Genomic DNA, 23,535 nt, shown 5'->3' with positions numbered 1-23,535 from the left:
CACTGAAGCCCTCATTTTTAAGAAGTCTGTATTTTAGCGTTGGTGTGGTGGCTCACACCTGTAATCTCAGCCCTTTGGGAGGTTGAGGTGGGCAGAGCACCTGAGGTCAGCAGTTTGAGACCAGCCTGGCCAAATGTCTTTACTAAAAATATAAAAATTAGCTGGGCGTGGTGGTGGGTGCCTGTAATCCCAGCTACTAAGGGAAGCTGAGGCAGGGGAATCACTTGGACCCAGGAGGCAGAGGTTGCAGTGGGTTGAGATTGCCCCATTCCCTGCCAGCATGATCGGCAGAGTGAGACTTCATCTCAAAAAAAAAAAAAAAAAAAAAAAAAAGTCTGTATTTTAGATTGTGCTAGAAGGGAAACATTCTCTTATTTAAAACCTTGACTACATAATGCCCTGATGTAGTACTTACATACTTTTGTGTCTCATATAATCAGTGTCATCTGTCAGTGGTGACACAGAGTTCTGATTGTGAAGTGGATTACAAATCTTACAATATTGGGTGCCCAGTTTCCTCATACCAGTTATTTGGGTATGTTGGTATTTTATTTAGGATTAATTTTAATGAAATGCCAGAAATAATAATGGCTTAAATAATATTGAACTTAATTTTTTTCTGAAGTGCAGTAAATGTGGAGGTGGGCAGTTTAGGGCTGGAATGCAGGCTTACGATCTGTGAAGGACCCAGCCACCTTTCATTTTTCTGGTTCATCATTCCATGCGTGAAGCTTTCCACTTTGCAGACCACTATGTGGCAGGAAGGAGGAAGACATAGGCAAGAGTGAACCTGCTCTGGTTTGAATGTCCCCTTCACAACTTACACGGAAACTTAATTGCCATTGTGATCGTGTTACTAAATGGCACATTCAAGAGGTCATTAGGTCAGGAAGGCTCTGCCCTCATCAATGGATTTAATGTCATTATCATGGGAGTAGGTTTGTTATTGAGGGCGATTAGCCCTCTTTTCTCTCTGTCTTGAGTTCTTGCTCACCATGGGATGCCTTCCCTCATTTGTGTTATGATGTAGCAAGAAAGTCATTGGCAGATGCTGGTGTCATGCTCCTGGACTTCCCAGTCTACAGAACTGCGAGAAATAAATTTATTTTCTTAATAAATTACCCAGTCTCTGGTATTCTGTAATAGCAACGAAAAAATGGACAAAGACAGTGCCCCTCCCTTAAAGGAAATGTTTCAGAAGTCTAAAACATTGGAAAGGAAATGTTTCAGACACTGTTGCTTCCATCTCACTGGACAGTATTTTATATAGGGGATCCTCATAGTACCTACCTCAGAGGGCCTCCTTGTGAGGATCAAATGGGCTAATGTGAAAAACTGCCCAGAACAGTGCCTGCCATCAGTGTTTTGGCTGATGCTTCTATGGTCATACCTGGGATCTGAGCCCATCAGGCTTGGTAGGTCTTTCCCAAGGACTTGTTTTAACTGCTCTAGTCTTTGTACCCTTCCACGTAAGTGGTCAGCAAGCAGTGCTGATGTTAACCAGGAAGATGATGATTATGGATGATGATGATGAGTATAAGCTCTTAAGTAAATGGCAGCTGCGTGCCAGTTACTGGGCTAAAAGCCTTCTTTTCGTTGTCTCATTTACTCCTTTGGCAAACCCATAGTACCATGAAGTAGGTGCTATCATAGTCCTTATTTTGCAGATAAAAGATCTTAGGCTCAGCAAGCAATGGATTTCCTTGCCCAGGATCATTCAGCTAGAAGTGATAGGGCGGGAGTTGGAATCCAGCGGGAAGTCTGACTCACACCCCGGGTCTTACTTGGGAGTATCCACTGCCTTCTATCTTTTTAAGTCTCTCCGCCTCTGAATTTCATCTCCTTTTGGAATGGTCAGCCTGGACATATATTTAACAATCCATTTTGATGCTACTCTTTATGATGATACTGATGACTACTGAATTTTCTTTTGACCTTTTTATCTTTTTTGAGACAGATTCTCACTCTCTCCCCCAGGCTGGAATCCAGTGGCATGATCATGGCTCATTGCAACCTCAACTTCCTGGGCTCAAGGGATCCTCCTGCCTCAGCCTCCCAAGTAGCTGGGACTACAGGTGTGTGCCACCACACCCAGCTAATTAAAAAAAAAAAAAATTTCCTAGAGAAGGGGTTTCACTATGCTGCCCGAGCTGGTCTCAAACTCCTGGGCTCAAGCACTCCTCCCACCTTGGCCTCCGAAAGTGCTGGGATTATAGGCATAAGCCACTGTGCCTGGCAAATTTTCTGTATTGAAAGTGAGATTCCCAAACCTTGAGCTTATCTGAATTAGTGATGTCTACATGCACTTCTCCAAAGGAATTTTTTATTTAATATTAGATCTTGTAGATGCACATGCAAGGGAGTAAACGTTCAAACAACCCATTTTTGTTGTCATTTAAATGTCCTCTTGATCAATAGTGATGACAGAGGTGATGATGGTGGTGTTCAAATGGACTGTTAAGAAAAGCAGATCAAATCATGCCCATCACTGGCTTGCAGTCCACTGGTGATCTGCAGCCAGTGAAGATTTCGCCATTTTCCCAGAAAGCCATAATTAATTTGGGTCACCCATGGGAGCCTTTTGCTAACATAATCAGCCCATCACAGTTATCAGCCAGAGAAACAGACCTGGATGGAGTCCCCACCTTGAGCAATGTTTCCAATTTAGTTTGTCCTCTGAAAACTTCAGTGATTTGAATCACCAGGATTGTACACCCATCCATGTCCCAGAATAAATTTCTGCCCGACTTTTTGCTGGGGGGCTGAGTTCTGAACTGACAGTTCTTGTTGAGGAGAGTTTCTCACTAATCAGTAGTGTCTGGAGTTGATGGAAAGAAAACAAAAATGATGAAGATGAAGTGCAGGAGCAAGTTAACGGCACTCAGGAAAATATGAGCAAGGTGCAGTGAGAGGGAGAAAACAGCTCCCAGCCACAGGGCTCGGCTGGGGAGGCCTGCATGCTGCAGGCAGAAATTCAGGGCCCAAGTGGCCCTTTAGCGATGACTCTGAGGTTCTCATCCAGAAAGACTGTGTTGATCATGATTGGTTGAAATCTCAGCAGATGGTGGTAAGAGCTCTATTTACTTGGATAATTAAAGTAGTGATGGATTTGCACGGCTGATTTCAAGATCTCAAGTCTGCAGATGACTGCCTTTTGGGGCAGACTGGGATGGAACACCTCCTTGCTTTAGAGTATGTGCACCTGACTCGAGTATCAGCGAGCTGGGAGTGAGGGACTGTTCTCAGACATGGTCCATCTTGGGTTGAAGCTTCATCTTGAACACACTGGCCCTCTTATGGGACTGTTCATCCCAGCAGGGGACTCATATTTTTCAGAAGACAAGATATGTCGACACATTTAGGAATGGAGATTGTTTTCCGTCTTCAAATGGGACAGACTCAGTTCTTTTGATTACTGTGATAATAAGATTGGTGTCTTTAGAGTTTATTGAGTGCTTTTTCTCATGTGAGTAATTTTATAGAATCCTTCCAACTCTCCTGTGAGTGAATGGGGTGCTGTGGCAGAAAGGGCATGGGACAGTCCTGGGTTCAAATCCCGCCTTTGCCTCTTACAAGCTTCATAATTTTTTTTCCCCTAAAAAACTCTTAGAGCCTTAGTTTCCTCACCTGTAAAGGGGGGTAATGGTGTTTACATTTTGGGGTGGCGATGAGGATTAGTGATTAATGTATATGAAATGCTGAATCATCTGTTAGGACTGAGTAGGCTTCCAAATGCTGCTGGCTGTTTGTATCATTATAGAAAAGAAAACTGAAGCACAGAGTGGGGGAGCGGCTTCTTGTGGTCCTCGTGGTAGGAGATAGTGGCAAAACCCACATCATTTCATTGTAAAGTCCAGGTGCCACATTGCTTCTATTAATGATGCCTTCCTGTCTGTATCTCCTAAGTTTCCCTTTTGTTAAAGGACAGTCAAGGAATCAGTTTAGTTCTGCAGATGCCATCCTGTAACCCTCTCAGTACCTCATCTATAAAGTGGAAGCACGATTACAGGTCCCCTTGGCCTGCCAGGGTTCGGGAACAGGTCTAAGAAGTTAAGAGCTGATAATAAGCAAAAGTGCACTGGGCTTCATCAGTAGTAGGGGTGTTAGGGTTTTTTTTTTAGAATTTCTCTTGAGATAGATAAAGGGAACCACAGCAGTTTTACAGCTTTTAAAGTCAGTCGGACCAAAATATTGTACATGCTTTGCTGACTTTCTACTGCTACAAAGCCCACAAGGAAAGCCCTCTGCAACTGAATTGAATTACTATTCTATAATGAAGTAACCAGTGAATCTATCGTTACATTCCATATGTGACAGTTATATGTCATAATGTGTAATTGCAGTATGTGAGGGCTGGTGATGCAAGCCGCCTGTCACCCGTATCCAGCAGATCTCAGGCCCCTGGCAACCTGGATGGCAAAGAGAGGGTTTCAGATGCATGGATAATTTTAGTGCTTCATCCTGAATACATACATGATCTCTGAAACAAACCAGAGCTGCAAGGTGCACTGGCAGCATCTCGGCCTGAGGCAAGGTTGGATCAGCCTAGCACTGGGGACAGAGCAAATTCACTCTAGGCAAGCAGTGATTTTTAGAAACAGATGCTATCTTCAGCAAGTGAGTTTCCTAGTCCGTTTATGGCCAACAAGAAAAAAGCCAATCTTTTTTCCATGTGTTTCCTTCTCATCTTTATAGGCTTGCCAAGGACAGGTGTATAGTCAGTGGAGAATGCAGAGACTGAGAAGATGGTGAGAGGGAGGAAAGGAGAAGTAAGAGAAGTGAAAGAATTGAAATAGATATTCAGGCAAACCTTCGTTATTCAAAACTTCGGTTAGCCAAGACTGTCAGTGAATTTCACATACCCCCCAGCTACCATAGTTCACATCATAAACTCTTTCAATTACCTGAAATCTCACTTAAATTTCAGCACATCCCCTGGGGCATTCAAATAATCAAAGTTTGCCTGTCAAAAGTAATACCGGAGAGGCGAATGGTGAGTGAGAAAGATAGATCATAAAAAAAAAAAAGAAGTCTTCCTTCTTAGAGAATGGCATTAGAATCATTAAGCTATGGACTTGAAATTGCTGAAATGTTATCTAAAAATTACAGAGGTGAATACAGATTTAGAAAAGGCTGTGGAAATGCCCAGGGAGTCTTACAATTGGAGGACAGAGTATCGGCGTGGGCAGGAAAGGCTCACACCCAAGATGTGAGCGTGTTAATGTTGCAGGGCTTAGGGATTGCCGCAGGCTGGAGGACTTCAGCAAAATGAACATCAGCATGTGACTAGCCCCACAGAGCATTGTACTCCATAGATACCCAAATCCGTGTCTGGAGAGGTTAAACGTACGTGTATCTCCGAGTGGCGGTTCTGAATGCCTATCTGGGGTTGGTGAATCTGCAGGACTTTTAAGAACGAAGGTGCTGAATGGAGTGTATACCCCTGTAATGGCAGGGAAGTGGTCCTTTTAAGCAATAAAAACGAGGTCAACATACAAATGTCGTTTTGATGATTCTATAGGAACTGTCCTGCATCCTCTCCATACACACTCAGTTTGTGTAACTGGATATTCTTTTTTCCCCAAAGCATGATGCTAAATGAGATTTAGACATTTAGGCATCATAATAAATTGATGGCTATCTGACTAAAATATGTAAAATCTATCTATCTTTATATGTATGTATATATTCAGCTTGGTGGGAACTGAAATTTATTTCTCAAATATGTATTCAGCACACATTGCGGGCCAGGAGCTGTACCTGGCTCTGGAGGTGCAAAGATGAATAAGATGGGCCCTGGCTGCAAAGAGGCCTCAGTCAGACAAGTGGGCAGGTGGGCAGGTGCTGCGATACAGGGTGTGTGAGTGCTACTCTAAGTATACTCACAATGCCGCATGGCTCTCACTCTGCCTGAGGGCATGGCAGAAGCTTCCCAGACAGGGACTCGGGAACAGGGTGCAGGACAGCGTAGAAAAAGAGAGAGGTGACGAAGCTTGAGCGTGGGGGCAGCCGTAGGTGGGCTGAACAGGAACGTGGAGGGCAGGAATAGAAGAGCTGATGATGAAGTCAGAGAGGTGCGTTGCAGCCAGACACTGAAAGGCTCCTGTTTGCGAATCTCCTTAACATCAGAGTTTTTTTTTTTTTTTAAAGAAGAGTGGCAAGCCCTAATTTACATCCTCCAAAGGACTGGTACCCGGACTAGACAAGTAGGGAAACCAGAAGGCTGTTGTGATGATCCCTGCCAGAGATCACAGGGCAGAGCAAATCAGAGGTTCCAGGCTGGAGGGGTGGCTTGTCAGAGGCTGGGAAAGGAGGTTGATTGTCGAATGCTGTTCACCTGGAGCTGTTTGTTGGGTGGGAAGTGAGGTATTGCTGGATGGGGGATGGAGAAGAGGGGAAGGCGAGTGCAGTTATGAGTAGAGGGTGATCGGGGTGGAGGTACCTCTGCAGAAAGAATGAGTCTGCAGTTGAGAAGTTTCTAAATTATTCCTGAACATGAACCCTTTGGCCGTTGTCTGTTTATCATCTGCTGAGAAGCCTGTCTGGATTCGCAGGCATGCCCTTGCAGTGGCTAATGAGAGCTAGCCTGATCCCATTAGTAAAAATCTCGAAGGAACAGGAGTCTTTGTTTGGTGAGAGGTGACGCCACCCCATCCCCATCCCCTACCCTCCCCCGCCCCCCCGCACTACACCCCAGCTACCTTCATCTCTCATTTATCTGACTATAAAGCACCCAAATAGTAATGTAGTATGTCAGATAGCCATTTAATTATTATGATCTTTTGATCTTTGTTGTAGCAATTATGATTTGCTTTAATGCAGATAACAGTAAACGGGTAGATAAAAGCCCCTCAATGGCCAATGGTTTGGGCTCTTAGGATGATGAGCACAGGGCCACCTTCATGGTGTTTGTGTGTGGGCGTGAATTAACATCGACAAATGAGTTGTGAGCTCTTCTTTAAAAATGTAATGGAAATGCAATTCCAGAGAAATTTATTTTTGAGAGAATAATAAAAATATTTTATGATATCTAGTATTCACACTCAAAACTGGGCATATTTTACTGAGCTTATTCCATTCGCGTGTCACTGATTACCTAGTATATTTGGCGTTAGTATATACCAGGTGGTTTCTTCCTTACTCCAGCTGGTAGGTGTGTACCCAAGGGCAGCCACATGAGCCTCGCCCTGAGTGTTCCTGCAGCTCCTATGCACTCCTGTGTTTCTGTGTATGATTAATAGAGACTTAGAGGTTAATTAAAGTAAAAGGATTATTATTACATGATCACCATTTCTTTTTCAATCTTTATTCAAAAACCACAAGAAGGGGAGCCTTAGCAAGGTTGAGAAGTAAACTCAGTAGCATGGATTCTCCCCAGGTTGGTGCGGTGCACATTTGTTGTTTTCTCACTTCCCAGAATTCATTGCTTTTTCTCAATAGCACTTCCATGTGGAGGGTATTACCATTGGATACAGTCTGTGTACATTAACAACTGTGGACAGGTGCCTAGGCAAAGGCTCCCCATAATCTGCTTTAGGCTATTGGAGACATCCTTGAACAGAGAGACAGAGAGATTGAAATGTAACAGAGTCCAGTTCATCCCATTTGGCAACCTCTGATTCAACCTTTCCTGCAACAAGACCTGGTGGTTGGTGGCTCCCAAATCGTCTCCATTGCCCAGATTTGCCTTGCTGCCCACCTGTGTCTAAGTCTAGTTCTGCATTCTCTTGCCAAGTCTATAAGGGCCAGTATCCTTCCAATATATTCCTTTGTTAGAGTGTCAGTTACTGTTGCTTACACCAAAGAATCCTAATTGATATACCCAGGTAACAGTCTGGCTCTTCCACTTACTACCTTTGTGATGAAGGATAAGTTTACCTGTTTGAGGTTCTGTGTCCTTCTCTGTAAAATGGGACTAATCTTACAACCTATTTCATAGTGGCATTAAATGTAGATTAAATACGATGTTTCAAGTAGAACATTTAGCAGTTTGGAAAACAGTAATGCTCACTGGATAGTGGCTGCTACTGTTACTGTTATAATCAAATGAAGGTCTTCTTCTTACTCCTAAGAGTGCATGACACATAGTAGATATTCAAAAAAATACTAATTTCATTTCTCTGTCCCCTCTTCTGAAAACAAACTGAAACCTTCCTGAGCTGGGAAGGAGAGAGAATGTCGGTGGTCCCTACTCTACACATGAACTTGACCAGCAGAGTTTCGTCTTGACTGAAGAGAGAAAGTGGAGGCATTAGGAGAATAAAGTGTGTGTCTCTTGGCCCCTCCTAGTGACCAGAAAGTGGGGTATTTCCCTGTTTTTCCCTGCTCAAGTTGGCCCTTTGGAGTGTGTTTGGGCAACCATGTGACCCACTCACCCACTGATGTGATTCTGGCACCAGCTGTCACAGCGGAGGCTGAAACCATGCATGAGTCTGGTTGCCTGGGTAGCACCCTGTGTAACAATACTGCATTAGACACCATGATCACAGACTGCATTAAGAAACAGCAAAGCCAGTGTGTTCTCTGTAGGACTGACAGCTCAGATCAAACTGCAGGATCCAAAGGTGTATCTGTAGAGTGGGTCCTGACCCACAATCACTTTCTCTTCTCTTCTCAAGCTTGGCAACACATTCCACCCACACTGTACTGTCCAGTATAATTTACACCACAGGATGAAAGTTTCTTCCTGAGATGATTCTTAATGACACTCCCCCATTCGGAGCCCCTCGGGGCTCCTGATTGCTGGAAGAATACAATCTGAACTCCTCAGCACCACATCCAGGCCCTTTCTGACCTGGCCACCCATCTGTCTTTCTGACTTTATCTCTCACACTTCTACTCCCACCCTCCACCCCAGCTAGCCCAGGGTGTGGCTCACTGTTCTGACCACACATCTTCTGGCCTCTCACCTTTGTGCTTTGCTGTGGCTGTTTCCCAGCCAGGAGTAACATTTTCCCTGTCACTGCCACTTGTCACAACTCCATCTATCCCCAGCCAAGATGTATCCCTCTACCTCTCCCTCCTGATCCATTTCAAATACCACGTTGTCCTCCAACTCCTTGAGCACCTTCTTTGCTAAGCTATGATCACTCTCTCCTCCGTGATAACAATAGTAGTAATGATCATTAACACGCATACAACACACTGTTTTAAGTGTTTGACATATACTAACTCTTAATTCTCATACCAACCCTCTGAAGATGCTATATCTTCATTTAAAAATGGAGAAACCAAGGCACAGAGAGGCTAGGTAATTGGTCATGTCGCTAGTAAGTGACAAAAACCAAGATTTGAACTCAGGCATTTTCGGCTCCTTCTGCCATGTTCCCAACCATTAGTCTAAACTACTTTTCTCTCTTTTCTGGGAGTTTTGTGTCTCTTTTATAGCGTTTAGTGTACTGTAGTTAGCCACTATTAGTGAATGATAATCAGCTACTTATTACCATCTATTATTATCTGTGCCCATGCATTGCTTAATGACAGGGATATGTCCGAGAAATGCTTTGTTATGCCGTTTCATCATTGTGCGACCATCCTAGAGTGTACTGACACAAACCTAGATGGTATAGTCCGCTACACCCCTGGGCTACATGGTATGTCTTGTTACTTCTGGGCTACAAACCTGTACAGCATGTGCCTGTACTGAATACTCTAGGCAATTGTAACACAGTGGTAAGTGTTTGTGTATTTAAAGATATCTAAATATAGAAAAGGTGCAGTAAAAATATGGCCGCATAATCTTACGGGACCACTGTTGTACATGCAGTTTGTTGTTGACAAATCTATAGGTGGCCTCTCGGACCTCAGCCATTCCCTGTGGAATTCGACTTAGGGCCCCAGGAGAGCTGCCTCTCGCCCAAACAGGACCTGGAAATGAGTTACAGTGTATTCCTCTGAGCTGTGCAGTTACCTCTATGGAGTGACTTGTTGAAAATACTGTTTTGCTCAACACAGGTAATGTGTTGAACCACTTATAACTAATCTGGTGCCAATACAGAATAGTAAAAAGAACCTGGAATGTGTAATGGAAAGTTCTGGTTTCAGCTGACAGTTGTTAGTTACTTATCTAGGAAAGCTGCTAACCTCTCTGAATCTCAGCTATTTTGCCCATAAAATGGGGAAAGCAGTTCTTGTTCCACCTGTCATGGAGTGTTGACTGACAAATGGGAGCGTGTCTGCGAAAGTGTTCTGGATGCTTTAAATGCTCTAAAAGTCATGTGTTCAATCTTTTTTGAGTTTACAAAGCCTTTAGCATAGCACATTTCCTTTCAAGCTCACAATAACCTCAACGTAGGGGGCAGCAGGTGGTGGACAGAGCAGGGATTAAATCCCCAGAGCTGTGACTCAATCCCAGAGAATAAGTGAATGATTTCCATGACAGAATGGTCTCTATTGAGGTGCCTTTTACACCTACTCACCTCTCAAAATTCACATCGAACATCATCTCTCAAGCTTTCCTCCCTGCCCCACCCCCACCCACCTGTGCCTCTCTTCGTTCCTTTCACCAGTTATTTGTTGAGTGAATGGATAAGTGTCCAGAGTGGCTTATTAGAGAACAGTGGTTTTCAGACTTTTAAAATGTCAGCTCATAAGAAATATATGAAAATAGGCATATGTGTATGTTTATTCCTATAGACTTTTCAAATAGAAAAGCTTCAGGAAACAATAATTACCCTTACTACAGGGCATACACCCTGATATTTTCTGCTCTGTTCTGTATCTTTTTTTTTTTTTTTTTTTTTTTAAAGAAAACAAGGATTGCAACTAATGTATCATGACCCACAATTTGGAAAACACTGTCATGGAATATGCTGGAAGTTAGGAGCCTTGTTCTTTACAACTGGACAAGTCACTTGGGTTATCCATGAGGTTTATCCCAGCTCCAGCATTCAGTGCTGACTCTAAAGGATAAGGAAGTTAGGAGGCTGGGGGAACAGGCACGTAAGCATATGGAAGCTTGAAGATTTACTGCATTTAATGCACTTACAGTTTTTCTTGGCCTATGTGAGGAAGTAGAAATCTAATGAATACTTAGCTATTTGGGCAATTACTGTTGGAGAAAGATTTGATTTTATTCACACATTCATCATCGAGACTGTAGAGATTTGTAAGGGTGACTTTCCAATAAAAGATTCCATATCTGAAGTTCCTGGAGCCCAGATGTGTTTCTCATGCAGGAGTTTTGGGAATCTGAAACGAAATGCAGTACACACACTGTGTATTATATGTCATCCCCAGCAGAGTCTCAGGCAGCAGCCAGGGATCAAACACATTGATTTTTCTTCAGCAATTACATGAATATTCACACTCCGTGGGATAAAGGCCACAGACACCCTCACGTCAGCTTAGGTCACTAACAAGATAGAAACACATTTTCAGTTTTCAGAACCTTCAGGATTCCAGATAGCAGGAAATAATGTTTTGTTATCCAGGTATCATGCCTTCCCTCATCAAAATCCAATGATATCATTTATCTCATGAGGGTCCCAATACTTAGCTCAGTGCCCAGCACATAGAAGGCACCCAGAAAATATTTGACTGAATAATGAGGCCAGCTATAGCTTACAGAAAACTCCTGTTGCAATCAAACTGCTTTTGAGAAGAGAACCTTCTAGTTCCTTTCTGAGGCCCTTTAGTTTGTCCCATTTCTTAGAAGTGAATGGAAACCTTACTGTTTCCACTTGGCTCCCTCATGAAAAGGAGAGAATAGTGAGGCTTGTGGATTTTTAAACATTTTTTTTTTCCATCTTCCTTCAGGCTTTGCATCTGAGGAAATAAGTGGCAGACCCACTAGTTTTAGAAAAAGTTGTTTGAATCAATAAAACCTTTATCACTATTTGTTCTAGGTCCAGAAAAGTAGCCAAATTCAAAATGTCTCTTTCTTTGTTTCCTTGTACTAGGAATACCAACTAGATGTGGTAACCAACTCCATGAATATTCTGATTTTTGGGGGTGGGACACAGAATGTCTAGTGTGTCAGGAGCTGGGGTTCCACAGGCTTAGCTCTATAACGAGCTGGGTTCCAATTCTGGCTTCGCAATCCCTTGGCACATTATGCAAACACTTTCATTTAAGCCTCACTTCCTCATTTATAAAATGCAGATGTTAGCACAGTAACTTCATTGCATTGTCCTGAGGATTAAAGGAGATTATGCAGGTAAAGCGTGTGTTACAAAACCTTGCTTTTTGTCATCAATAGCACTACTAATAGTGATCACATGAACCCTCGTCCTCAGTGTGGCGACTCAGTGGACACACAGCCCAGGGGCAAGTATAACCTCTCTCCACCCCAGACAGTCCCGTTCTTTGATATAGACACTGTGAGTCAGGATGAGTTAAGTTATGCTTCAGTAACAAACCCTCAAATCTCAGTACTTTGACACATCAATCATTTTTTTCTGGATCACACAAAGTTCCCTGTGGACCCAAATGGCTCTCCAGGCAGTTGTCTGCTGTGCTTGCCCCTCCAAGCTCTGTTATCCTGTGGCAGCCCCATAGCGACCTGTGCTTCCACCATTGTTGCTGCAGGGGAGGAGAAAACCCAGCAATTCTCACCTCCTCTCTCAAGTGCCTTCCTCCTGAAGCAACTCACATCCCTTCCAATCCCATTTTATCAGGCAAAGCAGGTTCCGTGTTTCTGCGTTACCCAAAAGCAGTGGGGATGGACAGTCCTGCCACATGCCTGGAAGGAAAGGAGAACTAGAAATAATAGCAAGAGCCATGAATATTGACTCAATAGATGTTTGGCGTTTTCTCACTCGATTATAAATTGCTGCTGCAAATGCAGTTTCAGTCCCAGCACCCTGTCCCACCAAGTGACTGTCCAGAGATTCTGGAAATACTCTGGCCGCAGATGGTCTTTGGAAATCATTGAGCCAGCTCTGTCTTAGACAAGGCAGAGAAAGCAAGTTCTGGGTGCTTAAAGTGAGTTGTACCTTCTGGACTGGAGCCCTTACCCTGTGCTTTCCCCTGCACTCTTCACATCCAGTGATATTCAACAGTGGTGTTGAAATCGTGGGTTCCTCAAGGTGGAGAGTGCCCTGGGAACCCCCTCATCTTTCAAGTGTGGAAATGAGGCCCGGGGAGTGTGCGTTCTTTTGGTCCTTGTGTTTTATGTCTTTCCCAAGGTACCTGCAGTTCATGATGAGCCCATTGCTGGATCTGCTATCTATAGTTACTGATCCTCCTCTGGGAGCCTAAACAACCCAAGCACAGTGACTTAGCTTGTCTGGTTTTCCATTCTAATTTGGGTTCCTTCTAATGCCCCAGCCTTATATTTGGTGGTTGTTCAAAGCTGCCCACTAAGAAGGATCTTCATGACCTTTTTCTCTCCAGTTTTTTTGGTGTTTGTTTCCAATCACAGGGATAAGAAATGGGACATTTTAACAGCTGTCATTACAGGGAATATGCTTTTACTTTTTTAGAATGAGGCCAAGAAATTTCATCTCATTCTCCAACACTCCCTTATCCCCACTTCCCAGAGTTTTCATGACATATACAATCATGCGTCTCTTAATGACAGGGATGCCTTCTGAGAAGGCTAGGCGATTTCATCATTGTGTGAGCATCATAGAGTGTACTTACACAAACCTAGATGGCACAGCCGACTACACGCCTAGCCTGTGTGGTACAGCCTGTTGCTCCCAGCCTGCAAACGTATACAGCACGTTCCTGTACTGAATACAAGGCACTTGTAACACAATGATATGTATTTGTGTATCTAAATGTATCTAAACATAGAAAAGGTACCGCCACCTTTCTATGGTAGGACCACTATCATATATGCAGTGTGCCATTGACTAAAGTGTTGTTATGTGCTACATGACTGCATAAGATTTTTGGCTAGAGGCAGTAAAATGCAGTCCATGTTTGTACTTGTCTAGAATCCCAAAAGCTACAAAAGGTGGCACAGACTCTCATCGGAATGGCTCTGAGAGTGTTCCTCACCCCTGAACTCGTGGGCTAACTGTGGCCCCTCAGTCCCTCCAGACCATTGTAGTTGGTTCTAACTTTTGAGACACTGTGCAGCTTGAGGCTTCCAGAGCCTGAGTTTTTAAAGTATGGACTGGATGAGAATCATCTGAACCATGGGCTAAGAATGCAGATTCCTGAGCCAGGCACCAGAGATTCTGATTTAGTGGGCCTGGGCTGGAGCCCAGGAATCTGCGTTTTTAACAAGCATCCCAGGTGATAGAGAGCAGTGTTTTCTTTTTCTTTCTTTTTTCTTTTTCTTTTTTTTTTTTTTTTTTTTGAGATGGAGTCTCATGCTATCACCCAGGCTGCAGTGCAGTGGCATGATCTTGGCTCACTGCAACCTCCATCTCCCGAGTTCAAGTGATTATCCTGCTTCAGCCTCCCAAGTAGCCAGGATTACAGGCACCTGCCACCATGCCCAGCTAATTTTTTTTTTTTTTTTTTTTGAGACAGAGTTTCACTCTTTTTGCCCAGCTGGAGTGCAATGGTGTGATCTCGGCTCACTGCGACCTCTGTCTCCCGGGTTCAAGTGATTCTCCTGCCTCAGCCTCCTGAGTAGCCTGGGACTACAGGCACCCGCCACCACACTCAGCTAATTTTGTATTTTCAGTAGAGAGGGGGTTTCGCCGTCTTGGCCAGGCTGGTCTTGAGCTCCTGCCCTCAGGTATTCTGTCCACCTCGGCCTCCTAAAGTGCTGAGATTACAGGTGTGAGCCACCGTGCCTGGCAAGGAGTCTAGGATTCCTTATAGATGCCAAAGACTGTCGTGCCAGGGTGCGGCAGAACTACAGGGGAGGTGTCTCACCTTCAGCCAGAGCTCTGCTTCGAGCTACTTTACAAATGAGGCTTCAGCCTCAGGTTGTCCTGCTGATAAAAATAAATAACATGGAGTAAAATTGTTGGGACCTACAGAACTTTTGCTCTTCAAATCCCAGGCCAGTGGGTCTCAGCAGAGGCCTCTGTGCCTGTTTTCTACCAGGCACTTCAGACCCAGAAGCAAGGGAGGCATTTTACTGCCCTTCTCGGCTTTCATGGCCTTATCTGGACCGTGCTTTGTGAGTGAAATAGCTTTTCTCTTAGACCCCAACAGAGACTGTTCAAGGTCAAGGAACTTGAATTTCCACTTTGACAGTCAGCAGTGGCCCTTACCTGTTACTCTGCAATGGGCGGGTGTTCCCGCGGAGCTTACCTACTGCAGCTTCCAGTGTCTCTGTGCGTGAGGATTTTTGTCCCCTAAATTGGAAGGCAAGAGTGTCTCTGGGGCCTCAGGTTTGAATCTGATAAATTGAAGGGATAAAGGTGACTGTCTCTGGGTCACCGATACTCGATACTCGCAGTGCTGACAACCAAGGGTGCTGATTACGGGAAAAGAACTGGAGGAACAAGGGCAGATGTGTTACATTGTGTGTAAATGGTGTTTTTCCTGTGAAATCTCAATACATCCCTGAGGACACTGCAGTTTGGGTTTCTGAGCCACTCTCCTCTGATATTTACTCATTGGGGATTTTACTCTTGAGAAATCACTGTGACAACAGAACCATTTTGCCTCCATGAAGACGATGTCAACGTCTCAAAATCCAGGACATTTTAAGGCAGGATTCCAACCTCATTACTGCCAGAAATAAAATTCATCCAAGGTGGAAGTGTCCTTTTTTAGAACTCAAATCCGTCTCAGAATTGCCTTTTCTTTCCCCTTTGTTTTTGAAGCTAAGCAATTACTCTTTTTTTTCTTTAAGGAAAAAAAAAATTGTGCAAATGTACAAAACTCTCTTTTTCCCTCTTTCATTTATTTGAAATTGAACTTAACAAAGTCAGTTCCGAGCAAGCACTATATATGAGTAATGCTTTTTGTCCATAAAAGAGCATTGACTCTAGTGGAATGGGAGTGCTGATTCTCGCTTCGCTTTGTGTGAGCGTCCATAATGACAAAGTACTCATGTCAGAGTGTATAATGAAACTATAAATTGTTTTCATGAATGCTCTGAATTTGGTCTTTTACGGGGCAAATTCAAAAGGTATTTAGTGCCACATTTCACATATGTGAATAATACCAGACGGTGCAATATATCCAATAAAAAGTGAAGTGTCCTATTCGGGCCCATGCTGGCCAGTATGGTGGGTCAGACTTAGGTGAGGGTGGCTTGCGGTGCAGGAGAGTGAGCAGAAGGAAGGATGCCACATCACTCTGAGGCAAGAGTTCCAACCAGGTGTACTCAACTGTTTTGGGGGAATTCAAAATGTAGCTAAAATGCTTAGCTCCTAAGATTGGTCTCTGGATGGGGAGTGCCTGCATTTGAATCACAGGAAAAGTTAAACACATCAGGGCCACGTTAGTGGACAAATTTGCAAGTGAGAAAATAGCTGATGGGTTTGGTGGGCAGTTGCAATCTATTGCAATGATTTATGGTTCAATTCAATTATTTTTACTAACTTTTTTGGGCTTTTTTTTTTTTTTTTTTTTTACAAGAAAAACTATATGGACCAGGCGTGGTGGCTCACGCCTGTAATCCCAGTATTTTGTAAGGCCAAGGTGGGCAGATCATCTGAGGTTAGGAATTCAAGACCAGCCTGGCCAACAGAGCCTGGCTGTCTCTACTAAAAATACAAAAATTAGCCGGGCATGGTGGGTACGCATCTGTGGTCCCAGCTACTTGGGAGGCTGAGGTGGGAGAATTGCTTGAACCCAGGAGGTGGAGGTTGCAGTGAGCCGAGATCATGTCACTGCACTCCAGCCTGGATGACAGAGCAAGACTCCCATCTCAAAAAACAAACAAACAAGCAAACAAACAAAAAACCATATAGGTTTACTCTGGAAACTTAGAAAACACAGAAAAGCATCAAGAAAAGTTTTAAAACCTGGGTAAATAATTTGACTACCAAGAGATTATCGTTAGTAACATTTTAATAAAAGTTGTATTAAATATCTTAATAAAATTGTACATAATCTTACCTGGATATATAAATCCTTTATAAACAAAATTGGGGTCCAGTTGTCTACCTGTTTACCCGTTTATGCAACTTTTTGAAACGTTCTGGTTTTTAACTTACTGTCCAAGGTTTAGGTTCTGTCGTGAGGGCACTGTATGTTAGCACTGTGGAAGCCTTTATGTACATGTCATTTGCTGAAAAATATCTCTCTGGGCATATGAGCTCTAAAAATGAGAATGGCAAAAATTCTCCACAGGGTGTGTGAGGTACGTTGTGTGTTAAATGGAGGCCCATGGATGTTTTTAACCTGTTGCCTGGATTTTTTGCTTTGTAGTACCTGGTGTGTAAGAGGAAGCTGGAGAGCAAGAAGGAAGCCCTGCTGATCCTCTCCAAGGAGCTGGACACCTGTCAACAGGAAAGAGACCAGTACAAACTCATGGCCAATCAGCTCCGGGAGCGCCACCAGTCACTGAAGAAGAAGTACCGAGAGATGATCGTAAGTGTTAGGCTGCCCTGTTCAGCCACTTTCCTATTCCCTGAATTAAGATATAAAGAGATTTTCACATGCTGTTTCTTTAGAAATGGTTAAATGTAAACAGTTCAAAGTGGAAGAATTTAGAAGTAAAAGTCACCAGCTCTATTTCCTCCACAACCCAGTCCCACTCACAAGTTAATCTCTCTCTCTCTCTCTGTGTGTGTGTGTGTGTATGTGTGTATGTATATGCTTCTTGCTCTGGCATCTGTGAACATATACGTGTGTGTTTGCAGTAGGCTCCCCAGCTTATCCAAGGGAGGCATGTTTCAAGACCCTCAGTGGATGCCTGAAAGCACAGATAGTATGAAACCCTATATATGCTGTTGTTTTTTTAATCTGATAGCCAAATCAGCTCCTAAGTGACTAGCGAGTGGGCCACATAGACATCGTGGATACCCTGGATGAAGGGGTGATTCACATCCTAGGTGGGATGGAGGGGAATGGTGCAAGATTTCACCACACGACTCAGAACAGCATGCAATTTAAAATTTATAAATTATTTATTTTTGAAGTTTTCCATTTAACATGTTTGGACCATGGTTGACCTCAGGTACCTGAAACTGAGGAGAAGTGGGGACTACTGTATGTGTGGCTGTTTATTTGTTAATTTGATTATATAGAGTTCTTCAAAAAGAGGATTCATAAGTCTACAGTAATACAGAGGCCACTAGCTACAGGTGGCTACTTAGTTTTAAATTAATTAGAATTAAATAAAATAAGAGACTCCATTCCTCAGTCTCAATGTCACATTTCATGGGCTCAGGTGACTGATGGCTGCTGTATTGGGCAGTGTATATAGAGAGCATTGCCATCCTTCCAGAGAGTTATATTAGGCCAGATGCAGTGACACACCTGTAATCCCAACTACTTTGAGAGGCTGAGATGAGAGGATTGCTTGAGCCCAGGAGTTTGAGGCCAAGCTGAGCAACATAGTGAGAACTGTTCTCAAAAAAAAAAAAAAAAAAAAAATTCATGGAGAAATAAAATAAATTCCAAATTTATTTTTAAAAATAATAAAACATGCTGTTTTCCCTCAGCACTTTATTTTGGACATCTTTCTAGGCCTACAGATCTAACTCATCCAGATTTGAATCATCCAGATTTCTAGGCCTACAGATTTAACTCAGTCTTTTTTTTTTGAGACGGAATCTCGCTCTGTCACCCAGGCTGGGGTGGAGTGGTGCGATGTCCGCTCACTGCAAGCTCCGCCTTCCGGGTTCATGCTGTTCTTTTGTCTCAGCCTCCCGAGTAGCTGGGACTACAGGCGCCTGCCACCACGCTCGGCTAATTTTTTGTATTTTTAGTAGAGACAGGGTTTCACCGTGTTAGCCAGGATGGTCTGGATCTCCTGACCTCGTGATCTGCCCGCCTCACCCTCCCAAAGTGCTGGGATTACAGGCGTGAGCCACTGCGCCTGGCCTTTAACTCAGTCTTTTAAACAGTTGCATGGTAATACACAGTATGGACATAGCCATACTTTTTGTAACTTTTCTCGTATCCTGGGCTTTTTTATTTTCTCTAGGTTTTTATATGGCAAAACTTTTAAGGTGCAAATGATACTGAAATGGAGAATGCCAGCTGCATAATACTAGTTTTCATTCTTGCTGCTTTTGAGGCAATCTCTTTTTTAAGTGGGACACTATTACTGACATTTAACTATCTGCGCTGGCATTATTAAACAGCCCTGGAGTAGAAATAGAATAGAATAGATTCCTCAGGTTAAAATCATGTTGACTTATATGTGGACAGCATCAGATATTAGAGTGCTCATTTAAGGAGCATTCGCTTATTCACCTGAGATATTCGTCTTCCCTGATAAGGCACAAAAGGGAGAGGAATTGAATCCTTTTTTTTTTTTTTTTTTCAGAGACAGAGTCTCACTCTGTTGCCCAGGCTAGAGTGCAGTGGTGTAATCTCTGCTCGCTGCAACCTCTGCCTCCTGGGTTCAAGCAATTCTCCTGCCTCAACCTCCCTAGTAGCTGGGATTACAGGCACCCGCCACCATGTCTGGCTAATTTTTGTATTTATTTTTTAGTAGAGACATGTTTCAGCATGTTAGCCCAGCTGGTCTCAAACTCCTGACCTCAGGTGATCTGCCCACCTTGGCCCCCCAGAGTGCTGAGATTACAGGTGTGAGCCACCACACCCGGCCTGAATCCTTTTAAGGCCAAAAAAAAAAAAAAAAAAATCTAATAGGACTAGAAGTTCTCAATGTCTTCTTAACTTTGAGCAAGTACTGTCCCTCCCAACATTGATTGTTCTGCCCATAGAGAAAACTCTCTCTCTCTCTTTCTCTCTCTTTTCCTCTCTCTCTGTGTGTGTATGTGTGTCCCCATCACTGTTCTTTGGTTCTAACTATTTAAAGGAGGAACTCAAACCAAATGAAATATTATTTCAGTTTAGGCTCTGATCAAAAATAATTTTGACAAATCCAGTTTTTTTATTCAAATAATTTTAGAAAATATATAGATTTGGTCCTAATGGGATTGATTCTCTAGAGGTTTTTCCAAAATAACTCTGGTTCAGTTTGTAGTTATTTTTTTAAAGTATATTTGAGCTTGCTTCAGCACATTACTGGCTGCAGGGTGGGGAGGGTGGGGAGAATCTACATTTAGGTTCATCATTTAGTTCAACTTCTTGTTTCTAAGTACATCTATATTTTTTTACAGAGTAAAATGTAGCATGTGTTTCTTTGTAGGATGGAGATCCATCACTTCCTCCTGAAAAAAGGAAACAGGTAAGACTTATTTCTGATCTCAGATTGTTTTACTGATAACTTGCAGCAATTGGGAGGATCAGGGAATGTCATAATGTAAAGAACTTCCTTTAATTTCCTGGAATTCTTTCTGTTATTGGGAGGAGTGGGTAGAGATTCCAACTGCAAAGAGAAATTGGGAGTGGAGTGAAGGAAACCCAGTGAAGTCTGGATGGGGGAGGTACACCAGTTGACTGCATTCCCCTTCTTGTTGGGAATCCTGATGGGAAATAGAGTTGAGGGCACATGGTTACAGGACTTGAGCTACCTACTGTTCAGTGGGTACATGCTGCGGGCATATACCATTTGGTGGGTGCATACTGTTCAGTGGATACACACTGTTCAGTGGGTGCATACCATTCAGTGGACACGTACCACTTGGTAGGTACATATCATTGTGTGGCTGTATACTCTTCTATGGGTACATACCATTTGCTGGGTGCATACTGTTCAGTGGGTACATACTGTTCAGTGGATACATACTGTTCAGTGCATACCATTCAGTGGACACATACAACTTGGTAGGTGCATATCATTCTGTGGCTATATACTCTTCTATGGGTGCATACCATTTGGTGGGTGCATAGTGTTCTGTGGCTGCATACCATTCTGTGGGTACAGACCGTTCTGTGGATGTATACTGTTCAGTGGACACATACCATTCGGTGGGTACATCCCATTCTGTGGGTGCAAGCTGTTCTGTGGGTGCAGACAATTTGGTGGGTGCATGCTGTTCTGTGGGTGATTACCATTTGGTGGGTGCCTGCTGTTCAGTGGGTGCATACCATTTGGTGGACACATACCACTTGGTAGGTGCATATCATTCTGTGGCTATATACTCTTCTATGGGTACATACCATTTGGTGAGTGCATACTGTTGTGTGGGTGCATACCATTCTGTGGGTGCATACCATTCTGTGGGTTCCTGCTGTTCTGTGGGTACATACCATTTGGTGGGTATGTGCTGTTTTGTGGGTACATACCATTTTGTGGGTGTGTGCTATTTTGTGGGTACATACCATTTGGTGGATGCATACTGTTCAGTGGGTGCATACCATTCTGAGGGTGCATACCATTCAGTGGGTGCATACTGTTCAGTGGGTACATACCATTATGCAGGTGCATACCATTCAGTGGGTGCATACCATTCTGTGGATGCATACTGTTCTGTGGGTCTATACTGTTCAGTAGATGCATATGGTCCAGTAGGTGCATACCATTCAGTGGGTGCATACCATTCTGCAGGTGCATACCGTTCAGTGGGTGCATATCATTCTGTGGGTGCATACTGTTCAGTGGATGCATATGGTCCAGTAGGTGCATACCATTCAGTGGGTGCATGTCATTCTGTGGGTACGTGCTCTTCTGTGGGTGCATACCATTTGGTAGTTGCATACCGTTCTGTGGGTGTATAACATTCAGTGGGTGATACCATTTGGTGGGTAAATGCCATTCTGTGGGCACATAATGTTTAGCGGGTGTATACCATTTGGTAGATACATAATATTTGGTGGGTGCATGCCATTCTGTGGGTGCATACTGTTCTGTGTAGGTTCTGCCACTTCACACTCTTAAAAGCCGTCTTCCATTAAAATTCACATGCCTTTACTTTCTTTTGTCCTGCACCGTGGCCAACACTGTTTATTGACCAAACCAATGGTTTTAGATGCACATTTTTATCATCAAATCCTTATATATATGTGGATCTTCTTCTTAACTCTTTGTTCTGTTCCTTTGATCTCCCTGAAAAGTCCTGTGGTTCTACCACATTATTCTTATTGTTTTGCTTTATAATACTTCTGATATCTTTTTGGGCTAACCTTCTTCGCTTTGCTCTTCCTTTTTAAAGGTTTCTTATTTGTTACTTTTCTCAGATAAAACCTAGAAACATTTTATCAAGTTCTCCTCTGATCCTTCCCACACAAATCCTACTGGTATTTTGATAGGGGTTTTGTTAAATTTATAAATTAACTTGGTCTCTCTCTCTCATAGATAGATATGTTCTGTGGCTTTATAATTCAAAAATTTACATTGACTAAGGAGAATCTGATGAATTCCAGTAAGTCTGTTAAGCTGCATTCTTACAACTCTAAAAATGCAAGTTCAATGACCTACACATTGGCTTTGTAGCATTTCAAATTGCATTAAGTTTCTATCCCTTTAGGATTGAGAGTGTGGTGGTGGGAGCTTGGCCTCTGCAGGCTTTCTGCCTGGGTTGGAACCACTGAGTCACTCTTTCTTATACACGTATTTATGAGAAAGAGAGAGAGAGAATGAGAGAGCAAGCTATTTTCATATATACTTTTGTTAGAACTTTCCTTAATTTTATAGTTGTTCTGTACCGACATGCCCTAAATGGCAACTTTTTATGGACTTGAAGGGAGTCCAGATCATGGTGATGTTAATGCTGTGTGTTTCCCATTATAGGGAAGCCTCTGTGCCTGAGCAGGACTTTGAAATGGGTGGATGCGGATAGCAACCCAGGAATGATTTGCTCTCTTCCCAGCTGTCACGACTAACCCAGCATCCTGCTTCTGCTCATTGATGGTGTACCAGCATCACATGTATATTCCTTAATTCTGTGGAGTCATTACCTTGAAACTTTTTTGTGCTGGTGAACAGTATGTCCAACACACACACATTTAGCCTCAGAGATCAGCTCAGTCCTACGGTTACCCATTCATTCGTTCATTCATTCGTTCATTCAGTGTGCTTACTTATACACTCCCTCTCTATCTTATGGATTATTTTATAATGCTCCAGGTTTGATCTAAAGTCACATTTTTCTGTGATGCTCATTGACTTTTTTTTCTAAACAAAATGTAGAAATTTATCTTTAATGTTTAAAAATTGGAGTTCTTAATCCTGAATTGCCAGGTGTTTTGGGTTTTAAGGTTTCAGTGGTTATAAGCAGCACCTTTGCTGCTATTTTAGAGTTTGTTAGTATTCATGAAGGAGTTTTATAGTTTTAGGGGAATTCATATTCCATAACTTTATAATAAAAAATTTATATCAACTGAAGAGAATCTGATGAATCCCAGTAAGTCTGTTAAGCTGCATTCTTACAGCTCTAAAAATATAAGTTCAACATCCTAAACGTTGGCTTTGTAGCTTTTCATATGGCATTAAGTTTCTGTCCCTTTAGGACTGAGTGTGGTGGTGGGAGCTTGGGCTCTACCACCTTCCTGCGTGGGTTGGAACCAGTGACTGCTGCATGAGATAGGATGCTTTGGGGTGCAAGTGACAGAAATTCTAAACTGCTTGAACAATAAACGAATTAATTACCTTACCTAGCCAGAAGTTCAGCGGTAGTGTGGGCTTTAAGTACTTGATGGTTTATGGCT

The 23,535-nt window shown here is 43.0% G+C and overlaps 1 protein-coding gene across 1 annotated transcript in view; it reads left to right on the top strand.

Annotated features, from left to right (window-relative positions):
- The window catches only part of CCDC149 (coiled-coil domain containing 149), a 105,541-nt gene that overhangs the window by 18,998 nt on the left and 63,008 nt on the right, over positions 1 to 23,535 (top strand). Inside the window, exons 2-3 of the mRNA XM_015138115.3 lie at positions 17,236 to 17,397; positions 20,135 to 20,173. Of these exons, the coding sequence (XP_014993601.1) occupies positions 17,236 to 17,397; positions 20,135 to 20,173 (201 nt within the window). The remainder of the gene's footprint in view (positions 1 to 17,235; positions 17,398 to 20,134; positions 20,174 to 23,535) is intronic.

The sequence above is a fragment of the Macaca mulatta genome, chromosome 5 (genome assembly GCF_049350105.2).
Source record: "Macaca mulatta isolate MMU2019108-1 chromosome 5, T2T-MMU8v2.0, whole genome shotgun sequence".
Lineage (NCBI taxonomy): Eukaryota > Metazoa > Chordata > Mammalia > Primates > Cercopithecidae > Macaca > Macaca mulatta.
Note: the sequence above shows the minus strand (reverse complement) of the source record. Positions and strands in the feature narration are given on the sequence as shown.